General features: G+C 41.2%; 1 protein-coding gene across 2 annotated transcripts in view; it reads left to right on the forward strand.

The window, feature by feature from the left end:
- The window catches only part of ttc7b (tetratricopeptide repeat domain 7B), a 49,280-nt gene that overhangs the window by 8,055 nt on the left and 29,147 nt on the right, over nt 1-12,078 (forward strand). For both annotated transcript variants that reach the window (XM_083792646.1, XM_083792647.1), the window contains exons 4-9: nt 2,440-2,532; nt 3,964-4,130; nt 6,793-6,914; nt 9,504-9,582; nt 9,717-9,892; nt 10,684-10,747. In XM_083792646.1, coding sequence (XP_083648772.1) covers nt 2,440-2,532; nt 3,964-4,130; nt 6,793-6,914; nt 9,504-9,582; nt 9,717-9,892; nt 10,684-10,747 — 701 coding nt within the window. The remainder of the gene's footprint in view (nt 1-2,439; nt 2,533-3,963; nt 4,131-6,792; nt 6,915-9,503; nt 9,583-9,716; nt 9,893-10,683; nt 10,748-12,078) is intronic.

A 12,078-nucleotide genomic window follows, 5' to 3' on the forward strand; every position in this document is an offset into this window, starting at 1 on the left:
TATACTGTATGTTGGACTTTGGTGTGTGTGTGTGTGTGTGTGTGTGTGTGTGTGTGTGTGTGTGTGTGTGTGTGTGTGTGTGTGTGTGTGTGTGTGTGTGTGTGTGTGTGTGACTGTGTGACTGTGTGACTGTGTGTTGTGTGTCTCTGTCTGAAGAGCATCCAGTCCCACTGCGTAGTGTGGCATTCATTTCCGCATTGTGTTTTTCCTACTTGGTGCTACAGCTTTGTTCCTCAAGTCTTTGAAACCATGACTGGTTATTTTCCCACGTGATTTTTGTCTTTTTCTGAACCCACTTTCAAAGTCATTTATTTATATACTTGTTCATTTAAGCCAAGAAAAAAATACAGACTATTATTTTTGTGAGCTTTTTTGGTCTTTTGTATATTGTTTACAATATGAAAAACTGCTAAATAAAGTTAGAAAAAAAAGAAATGGCTGAGCGTAAAGTTAAGGGCTTGATATAAGTTTGTTGCATGCTGTGTCACGCACCAAAGTATAAATCCGGTTAAAGCAATAATATGTCAAAAATGTTATGACTTTGTTTTTCATTTACTTTTTGGTATTCAGACAGCCAGCAATCGACTAATGACAAAGCTTCTAGGAAAATCTTTGAATGCAGATTGTGGCCTCTAGATGTGTCACAGAAACTACATTCTTTTGGGGAGCATTTTACTCATTGCTGGCTGTCTGAATACCAAAAAATAAATAAAGGGTAATACAAATGTTGACATATTATTGCTTCTAGTAGCTTTAACCACTTCAAAACCCCTTTACTTAAGTTGACCGGGGTTCCCAGGGGTCTTTACTTGGTCCCCCTGCCTCTGTCCTTGAAATGAAAATGTTTGAGAACCACCAGTATTGTAATTGTATAGCAGACTTAAAATCCACACACCAGCTCTGACAGTGGGATGAAAGCTTGTTCGGGAAAAGGTTCCAGATGTGATGGAACTAGTGGTGTCAAAAAATATCGATATGAATCAATAATCGATTTTAACATTAACGATGCGACTACATCGATGCACGTGTGTCTGGATCGGTCAAAATAGCGTCTGCATCGGACGTTGGTTCGATCCTAAAGCTCCGAATCGATATAATTCAACTAACTGCGGGAAAAACACAGATGTACAAGCCCAAAGCGCTGTGCATTGCGACGGGTAGATAACTTGAAGATCTGCTACTTCCAGCGCAGGACGGGCGCATGCTTATGATGACGCTCTATATGCATCAGCAGCCAGCGACAACAGACAAGCACCAGCAGCATAAACCACTCGTCGTCAGACGGAATACACACGCAGATACGAGTCACGACACAACTTTATTGCACATCTGTGCTTTGCCTTTCATCCACGCTTCTATAGCCTTTTAAATCTCATTTCCCATCCACGGGCACAAGCAAAGTGATCAGCAGCTTCCACCCGATCTGGATGGTGGTGTTGTTTCTGACGAGGGTAGCAATAGTTGGGAGCTAACATTAGTTTAACTCTGGTGGAGTTAGAAGGAGTCTTCCTTAATAACTCTATGGTCCATCCGATCCCCAACCCTCACAATCGATGCTGCGTTTACACGGGCAGACACAAAGACAAATGGAAATATCATTTGGAGCAGGCCGAGCAGCTACTGTACACGTCTGTTTGCATCGACAGTATGACTGTATCGTTGCGTCTGCCCATGTTTAATGGTCAGGGTTTCACTGTCCACAGCAGGCAGACCTGTCAAAACAATGCACTTCCCAAAACTCAGAGATATGCCACCACCTATAAGTTCAAACCCACCTCTAGAATGTCTTTCCCCAGCTATCTCATTCCACTTTCATTTATTTTATTCCATAGTCTTAGTTTTTCTCTTATAAAGTTGTTTTTATTAGTTTTCTAATGTTCCCCTTGAAAAGCGTCTTTAAGTACTCAGAGAAGCATTATATAAATAATAATATTATCACTATTATTATTACTACTTTTTTAATTGCCTATGCTTATGTAGTCACTATTCATTCATTGATTCACTCGTATCCAAATCCATTTGAAAAAAAAGCTCACTGATCAGGTCAAATAGAAATAGGCCTATTGATATGCGATTAAAATGTGATTAATCCTCCAATTAATTAGATGTTTTTTTTAATGAAGTCCCAACCCTATTCTTTATAGATCTAGCTTCAAATTAAAAATCTAAAAAAGGTTAAATGTGTCAGATCGCACCGTATCGTATCGAATCGCATCGAATCGCCTCAAATTCCACAAAATCGAAATCGCATCGAATTCGAATGGTTCTGTGTATAAATGTATCGTCTCTGAATCGCATCGTAGCCCATGCATATCGATACGTATCGAATCGTCTTGTAAAGGAGAGATGCACACCCCTAGATGGAACCGATTACTGGTTCATCAATGGTGTATCCGTTTCTATAGGGCTCATGTGGTTAAAACTCTGCTCTGTTGACAGGCCACTACAGTAGAGTGACTCTGGATGAAATGCAGCTAGCAGGAGCGCCAGTCTACAGGCTGTCCATGATAGCAGAGGCCTATGCTACTAAAGGTATATGCACGCACACTCACAATGATTTGATTGATTTTGAAGCAACCTGCGGTACTGTTTCTGTCCACATGGTGTCAGTACAAAACCACTGTCAATTAGACAGTTTGTTAGTAAGTTACTGTATTGACACAGTTGTATAATACGTTGGGTCCAAACAATAATCGAAAGTCCATGAATAAAAACTTTAAAAAGGTACAATATACACAACACAAAATCCCTTTGTTGTTCCAAAAGTGATAGGCAGGCATGCAGCATTATGCAGTTCCTCTGTTAGTGCCCACAAAGATCAAATCAGTAAACATGTTCATATTTCGCTCTGATGCCTTGTGTGAGGGGACACACCACTAGTATGTGCTGTTTGTATTGTATACCAGTCTCAAAAAATATATACTGTTCAGGCGGTATGCGACTCCACCTCCCCATTTCCACACGCAGTCTAGGAGAGGACAACCACATTTTGTTTTATCCTCAAATAGTCCTCAATGTTGGGTGTAACTAATTGTAATTTAGGAATCGTGTCCCTTCGGTCACTCTCAAAACGCATACAAATAGCACAGGAAAGTACAGTTAAATTATTCAATACAAGGTCTGCTAAGAGGATTAAAAAGAAAGTACTATGGCTTGTTTCCATTGGAGTCCAGTGCATTCAATTAATCAAACGTAATTATATTTGCTTAAAATTCGAACCGGTTTATAATCTGTTTTAGTTGCGTTCCTCTGTGTGCACGTGTGTGTGTGTGTGTGAATGTGAGTGTAACAGAATAGGATTTGCTTGGGCTGTTGTGTTTTGTTCCAGACACCATGGCCGCATCATCCATTATTGATGCATTATTAAACTGAGCATGTATTCATTATTGATCGCTGTTTGAATGGAGGCAGCAGATGATGATGAGGCAAAACTTATTAGACTCAGTGGAAACAAACAAGACTGCAAAATGATTCATTTGAATAGCTGACTAAAAAAACAAAACAAAATAACCTAGATAATCGCAATAGTTTTGGTTTGCCATAATCGTTTCCATGTCGAACATTTTTCATACATTTTCAAATGGCTGATCTATGCATTGTAAGCTTGTAGATCAGCTATTTCTGCATTTTTTTAATGCTGTATGTCAGTCATTTCTTTGTATACAAGTTATTTGTCCTGTCTGCCCCTGTACAATTTTTCCATTATGAAGCCTAAAAGGCAAACAGAAATTACGTTTTTATCCATATGTTCCAATTTTCTATGCCAAAAATCACGTTAATCGCAATTAGTTATTACTTATTTTTTTTAATCGTGACATCAATTTGTAGTCCTAACGCCTCCCTTTCCGAAGACCAGTTTGGATGTCGGACGACGCTGTATTGTGCTTTATTTCAGCTCACTGATGATAATCAGACTTGTGTGTCTCTCCATCTCTATCTCTCCCTTTCGTTCTCCTTCTCCAGGGTTGTGTCTAGAGAAGGTCCCGGCTGTCTCTCCAAGCCTGTCCAATAAGAACACAGGGTCACCGTCGTTGTCCAATAAGAGCGCACCGGACCGGGACCAGGAAATAATCACCTGCTACGAGAAATCCGGAGACATCGCACTGCTCTACCTGCAGGAGGTCGAAAAGGTGTGTGTGTGTGTGTGTAGTTGGGGGAGGGGGGAGTGGGTTACTCTGTGGGACTACCGCTATTGGAATTAATACAGAATATATCTAAACCGATATTTTGGACCAATAACCGACTTAATCTTGCTCTTGTAGTAGGGTACAGGGTTCCCACGGTCATGAAATTCCTGGAAATACATATATTTTGAAATGAGAAAAAAACATTTTCCAGTCCTGGAATTTATTAAAAAACATTTGGATATGCATGGTTTTTGGCTATTGATTTAATAAAATCATTAGTCTGGCTCCAGCCCTGAATTGCTCCCAATCGACTGTGCCCGGTCAATTGGGGCATTTCAAATCCCTTCAAAACCCATCTGCTCCCTCTTGCTTTGACTTGTACTTGAGCTCTCCTATCTTAACTCAATCATGCAAATTCTTTGTTGTTGTTTATTTTGTATCAATGCTTTGAATTGTTGCCTATAAAGTGTCGCAGTTCCGCCCCCTCGAGAGACCCGGAAAATAAATCCCTGTTCATTTTCCTCATAGACTTTTCAGAAATTATTTTTTTAAAGACGTTTTCGCCGCAGACAAAGCCAACTCTTGTCGTGACAAATCATGATAACAAACACAATTTTTCAGGCCAAACAAAGAATTAGAAAGTAGAAAAAAACGGCAGGTTACAACACTTTTTTGTTGGTTTTCTTCTTTGTAATTATTTGTTTGGTCCAAAATATTGTGTGTCTTGTCATGATTTGTCACGACAAGAGTTGGCTTCGTACGACGCTTAAAAGGTCTTTAAATAAATACGTTTTGAAATGTCTATGGGAAAAATGCATTGGGATTCATTTCCTGGGCCTGGCGTCGTCATGAAAGGGGGCGGGACTGCGACGCTCTTTAGGCAAGCAGACTATGGTTATTGCACTGCAAATCGTTTAAAATAATGTTTAAATTGTGCATTAACTGTGCGTTGCCCTGATCTGATTGAACAGTATACGGTGACATGCCAAATCCAGTGAAACTCTTGTCACACTATTGCAGACCTGGGCATTGTACTGCCTGAAAGATTACTTTATAATTGGAAAATAAAATAAATAAAATAAAACATACTTTCATTAAGTCTAATACATTTTGGTAGACTAAAACCGCATTGCTTTTATTTTGAAGCCCATGTATTCTCACACTGCACGCAATCTGCACTTCAACTGTGCACGTGAATTGCGTGTTATTGAGAACCTGTCTTCCCTCCTTCACCCCCCTTATATGCAAAAATGTCGGCTTTTTGGATTTATTGGTGAGAACAGCGTCGGTGAATGCAAATAGCCATGAAGCCTAAGCATATATGCAGCTCCACAACACGGTATGGCAGGCGCATGATTACCAAACTTACTCGCAGGAGGACAAGTTAAATCCCATTATGCTTTATTGCTTTATTTAACCCGCCTCGCCTATAATGTTAACTTAAAATATGTGTTGCTGCATCGTAAGGCGGTGTTGCGCCCCGATTGTGGCATGCTTCTGAAGTTCAGAACGGTTGGGCGCCGTGAGCTTGTGGATCGTCTGTTTTCGGCACGCGAGTCGACACCGTTGTACCACAAAGTAAATCTGGCAGAACGTGCACACATCAATGCCTGCCAGGGTGCCAAGTCTCAACAATATCATCACTGGTTTGCTTGTTATTGTGTTTTCAGAACGTTGTTGTTTATTGGTTGTGAGTGACTCAACAGTGCTCATCTCATGCTTATAGTAAGCAGTGCGCCATGTGGGTTGTGAAAGTGGCACCACCATGGTCCTCCATGGAAGAACAACTATTAAAAGAGCTACCTCTAATGTTCTCATTGTTAAAATAAAATGCTAGTATTTTATTTACATGACTTGTAACTTAAACAAAAACGTTTTTAACTGGGAAAGGAAACGTCTCAAGCATGCAAGTACAAAGTTAAAAGAAATCACACCCATGTGAAATGAGGGGCGCTCTTATTGTACATCATCATAAATGGCCATTTACTGCTTTTTATATAGAAATAAAATTGATATTATGCATAATTAAGTTCAGCCTTTTGGCCCGGCCAAGGCCCGGCCCGGCCCCTTGGGGAAAAATAATTGCCCACCCCTGCACTATTGCCTATGGTAGTGTGGTTTCCTATGACGAACCACTCGCAGTTCCGCAAGGATTGCATCTTTCTAGTTTGTTGACAAAATTGTCAATATATTTAGTCATAGTTTCAGTCATCATAGCTTAGTTTTTATTTAGTCTTTGTCAGTGAAAAAACGTAGTCTACGAACATGTTTTCATCATAGTTTTATTCTACGAAATGAACACTGGTTGAGGCCTCGGCTTTGATCAGCAGTGTCAATGGCTCACTTGCTATTCTGAAAATAATTAATAAATTAATCCAACTTCCATGGCTGCTTGAAGCACAATGATTGATTCACATGATTCTGTGCCTCTCTCTCTCTCTCTCTCTCTCTCTCTCTTCCATAACTCTAATCTCTGTCTTCATCTCTCTCTGTCCTCATCCATCTTGCTTCTTTTCCGCTTTTCTACTCTCTCGCTCTCTCCCCATCACTCTCTTATCTCTCTCCATCTCCCCATCTATTCTATCCCCGCTCTCTCTTCTCTCCCTCTCTCCTCTGTCTCCATACATCTCTCACTCTCACTCTCACTCTCTCTCTCTGCGTCCAGGCTTTGTCAGCAGGCATGCAGAACCGCAGTCCCAAGCCAGGCCCAGTGACTCAGGACCAGGAGCTGGGCTACTTCCTGGAGATGGGCCTGCAGAGAGCCCACGTCATCCACTTCAAGAACGGGTGAGAGATGCTACTAACCTTTCGACTATTCTACAAATTAACATCACACCCTCCCCATCTCTATTCTTATTAAATGATGTATCCCAGTTGCCATTAAATAACACCCGTATTCGTGTCTTCTTTGCTGGCGTAACGGCCGCAAAGAAGATGGTTGCTTCGCACTGGAAACCGCCTCATACATTGTCATTTCGCCAATGGGCTTTGACCTTTCTAGATATCATTTATCTAGAAATGTCTACAGCAAGATTGCATGGTGCAAAAGAGGAAAACATTGAGATTTGGTCTGGTATTGCAGATTTGGTTAAGGGCATGGTTTAATCATTATTATTATTATCATTATTTATTTATTTTTTGTTTCCATTGCACAGTAGTAGGAGTAATGACATTTTGTGGCATCTTTGGTCTCGGGGGGGGGGGGGATTGTTAGTTTTTTGTTTCTGTGTTATTTGCTTTTGCTGTTATGTGTTTTATATGTGTTTTGTTTTCTTTAAGTCATTCATGATGTTAACGTGTCTTATTGTGATTTCTGTCTTAAAATAAAAAACATTTGATAACAAAAAAAAAGAAAAAAGAACGGGTGAGAGAGAGAGACTGGAGAGGAGGAGGTTGGGACGATCCGAGGGAGGGAGGAGGGAAATTAAAACAATACATGCTTCCTCAGAGACTGCTCCTGCGGCGAGAGAGAGGGAGAGGGAGATGGGACGGCTAGTATGGAAACTGAGAGGTTGTTTGTGGATACGGTCATCACCGCACAGTTCACACACTAGCAAAATGAGAGAGAGAATGAAATGTTTGAATACCCAGATCAATACACGAAACATGTTATCTGTATGATGGTGGTCAGTTTCCCCCCTCTTCCAACCTACAAACCTTCGTAGTCCTTTCAAAGATACTGTATGTAAGATAGCACAGTGGAGTGAGGCTGGTTTTCATGTACATAAAGTAAGCAACACACATCTGTAACACACCACCTCACACTTACACCTCAAACCTAGCCTAGTTATAGCTTAAATGGCTTTTAGTAATGCATACGTAAGTCTTGCTTGACTTAACATTTATACTGCCCAGGGTCAGTTGGAACCAGTAAATAGACCTTGCCCAGCTATTTGTTGCTTCAAAGTCCTTTTCAAGGTAACACTGTGCCTCCCGGCCATTATAATGGAGGCGGAATCATTTTGCCGACTGACGACTTCTAAGACAAGGTTTGAACTTAGTGTGAGGTGGTGCAAACCCCTACTGGTCTTCCTGTCGCACGTGCGTACCAGATATTTCTCTCAGATAACATAAATAGATAACATATGTGCTTATTCTTTGGGTCACGTTGTTGTTTCAAGGATTTCATGTGTGCTTGTCTGCTTGACTGACTGTTCTAACTCTTCCCTCCGCAAACGAACCCCCCCAACCTCCAAGGTTCTGCATGTGGGAGGACAGAGAGTAGGTACCAGGGGGGTGTGGACCTGAAAACCCCCCAAAATGTTACATCCAGACAGAGTAGTACTATAGAAAGACTCCTTGTACCTCCTTAGACTTGTAGTAGCTGACACACATTGCACTGTATGTCCCTCGGCCAGAATGGCTAACTTGACAGTTTGACAAAGCAATGCTTTCTCACCACATCTATTTTTAATATATATATATTTTAAGAACTTTAAACTTGGTTAAAGTTCTTTTGCACACACAAGCTGCACACACAAGCTAAAAAGACTTTTCTCCGCCGTGCCCTGAAAGTGTCCTCCAAAATGACTGTCCCAAATGTATTGTTCGGTCCCTGGGACAGAGAGACGTCATGAGCTTCTTAGCCCCGTTCCACTTAAAAGGAATACAGTAACCACAGGTACAGCAAGTCCAGCTGCTCTTCCTGCTTATTAAGGGAGTTTATTCAAGTTCAATGCTCCCCTTTGGAATAAGCATCACTTCCAATATTTAAAATGTAAAAAGGCACCTCTTCTCTATTGTTTAAAACAGTGTCTCAGGATCAGGGCCTCACAGTTTCAGAGCAAATCTTTACCTAACCTTTTCTATATATCAATGTTATAAAAATAGTTGTTTTGGCAATTATTTGGCCACACTTTCCTGATTTATAATACGCTTATGTTAACGCCGATATGTTTAGTGCACGGAATCACCGTGCAACATCAGTGGGCCGGAGCAGAAACTCACAAGAGTTGCCATGTGTTCTGTAGCCCTGAGGTTCTCAACGTTTTTCAAGTCGAGGACCCCCAGATTTATCAACGCAAACAAAATGTTGATCAAAGCAGATGATTTGCCGGCTCCCGGTAGCGCCGCGGTGTGTATTCCTTTTAAGCAGCATGCGGATAGAGGCTTTAGATGTGTAGAACGCACCTGCTCCCCTCCTGTAAGCTAGAACATCGAGTAACGAGAGATGTCCTGTAGTTTTCACTTTTTCACTGAACGTTTTACATTACAAGGGTTTGGTTCACAGCAACGCTTACAGTATCTATTGACCGCTGCAGTACGAGACACACACACACACACACTTTGACTGGATCACAAACGGTAGGGAATGGGTGGGATTCATGTCATCTGTGAAACCCCACCAGAAACTTACTGGATGTGTCCCCTCCATAGTAACCTGACGCGTGGAGTGGGTCGTTTTCGAGAGATTCTGCGAGCCGTGGAGACTAGAACGACTCAGAACCTCCGCATGGTGAGAGAAAGAGTGTATGTGTGTGAGTGGTGTTCATTCAGAGTTGGAGAGAGGTTAGAAGAAAGATGCCAATCATTTGTATTTCACTGCCACATTTTTTTATGTTGTGTGTGTGTGTGTGTGTGTGTGCGTAGACCATAGCCAGACAGCTAGCAGAGATCTTGCTCAGAGGGATGTGTGAGCAGAGTTACTGGTCTCCTCTGGAAGACCCGCCCACCGCATCCCCATTGGACGACCCCACGCGGCAAGGATACACCCACACCAAGGACTACACACTGAGCCGACGTCCACGGGTGTACTCTGGAGAGAAGTACGTGTGTGTGTGTGTGTGTGTGTGTGTGTGTGTGTGTGTGTGTGGGGGCTTTGTATTTCTTTGAGGGCCAAACGTTCCCACAAGTATAGTGGAGATTTCAGAAGTAGACATTATAAGGACCTCTTCCCGATGAGAGAACTGTTTCGGGGGAGTTAGGCTTACAATTAAAGAAAGATTTAGGTTTGGATTTGAATTAGGCATTTTAAAGGTTAAGCTTAGCGGTGAGAATTACGCTACAATGTGTCGTGCTGCTGTGATGTGTTGTGAGCTGAATACTTTACCAAAAAAATCTATATCTATTTACTGACCCCATGAAGCCTTGAATTCACGGAGATTTTATAAATTTATTTTTTGTCGCATCCCTAAGCCAATAATTCAATATACCCGGTGTACCCGCTGTAGTAGGAGACCAATGCAAAACTATATAAAATAATACTATAAACTCCAAAACAATCCTACCGGTGTAATCACTGATGAGCCTGCTCATGATCCAGCTTCAAATTGAATCTAAGTTGTATGTTTAAACATGGTTTTGCTCTTGATTTTATGCTCTTAAGATTCTCTTTGTACAATAATGGATTATTGGCTCAATAATTGAAAGGGAAAATAAATTGTTTTTTGCATAATGTCCTCACAGGTACCAAGCATCGTGTACCACTACCAACGTGCACTGTTCTAACTTGCTTGCATTGTGTCTGAGTAATCTCCCTCCGTCTGTGTGCGTCTCTTGATGTACATTTCTCATTTGCAGCTCTCTCATTAATCTGACTCAACTCTTTCTCTTTCAGTCTGTTCTGTCCCCAGGAGAACACGGAGGAAGCGCTGCTGCTGCTGCTCATTAGCGAGTCCATGGTGAGACACATACAGACACTCAAATACCGTTGAAATGTTTAGATCAAGTGTTTTTCACAAACTATTTAGCTCGAGAGTCCAAAAGAGTCTCCTTTGGACCCAAACTAGTGAAAAGTTCCTTTTGATTTAACGAATTTCTTTTGAAAATACGTTTTCTTTTCATTTTTTATGATTCTTTTTTTGTGTGTGAATATCTTTTGAAGTATATTACAGTATATAGTTATTATAATAGTGAGAAATAAGGATATTTACTTCCGCGTTCCGTAAAAATGGGTCTGCGAGCCTGCGACCTAAACGTTGGTTAAGTTTGGGAATCAGTGTTTTAGCCGAACTTGAACCCCATCCCCGGGTGAACGCACGCAGCGTGTGAAATAGGATCCCAGAACAATAGAAAACTCTACACAGCCACTGACTGTCAGTCACTCTGAAACACGGTGCGGTGGCACAATGTGTGTCATGACTCCTCTGAGCTCGGCCCTCCATCGGCCTCACCTCTCGCCTCATTATTCTTTGAACCTCTCTCACTGATTGAGACATGGCGTGCCAGAAAATGGTGCTTAACCCATTTAGACCTGACACCAGATTCTACAAATGTCTTCTAAATCCTGACAGTTTTCTGAAAAACCTGTTTCTATGTCTGCAGTGCTCAAACATTTTCATGTCAAGGACCCCCAAAAATATATGTAATTGGCCACCGTGAAAATATGTTGTTCCCGGCACCCCCCCCCCCCAGAAGCAAAGATTTGAGTTGAAAACTTTCGCTCTGAAAGAATATATATTCAAAGATTTGCGCCACATTTTTGCCATTAAAAAAAAAAAGCAGACCTACAAGCTCGTAGCTTGTAGATCTGCTATTTTTCAATAGCTAAAGTGTAACCAAAAGCGGTTCCCGCCCAAATTGGGTTAAAAGCAGTTAAATCTCGCGCATGAAAGCGTCCCGTTAATCGACCGTAAGGGAAGCAAACAAAGCTGATGACTGGGATGTTTATAATGGCAACAGCAGCTAATCCATCACCATGGGTGGAAAAGGTACTCATTATTTTACCTAAGTAAAAGTATCAATACTGCATTATAGAAATACTATCATTAAAAGTCTGGAATAAAAGTATTTGCATCAAAATGTACTGAAAGTACCAAAAGTAAAAGTACCTACTCATTATCCAGAATGTCCCGTTTCACACGTTTTCAAATGTATACAAATCTTTTGAAAATAGCAGATCTACAAGCTCAAAATGCATCGCATGGCGACACATTGTGAGCTTGTAGATCGGCTATTTTCAAATGGCCGAAATGTCAATGTATAGTGCTGAAGTGGTTGAATTAGAAAAGTA

The sequence above is a fragment of the Protomyctophum parallelum genome (assembly GCF_964188405.1).
Source record: "Protomyctophum parallelum genome assembly, chromosome: 20".
Lineage (NCBI taxonomy): Eukaryota > Metazoa > Chordata > Actinopteri > Myctophiformes > Myctophidae > Protomyctophum > Protomyctophum parallelum.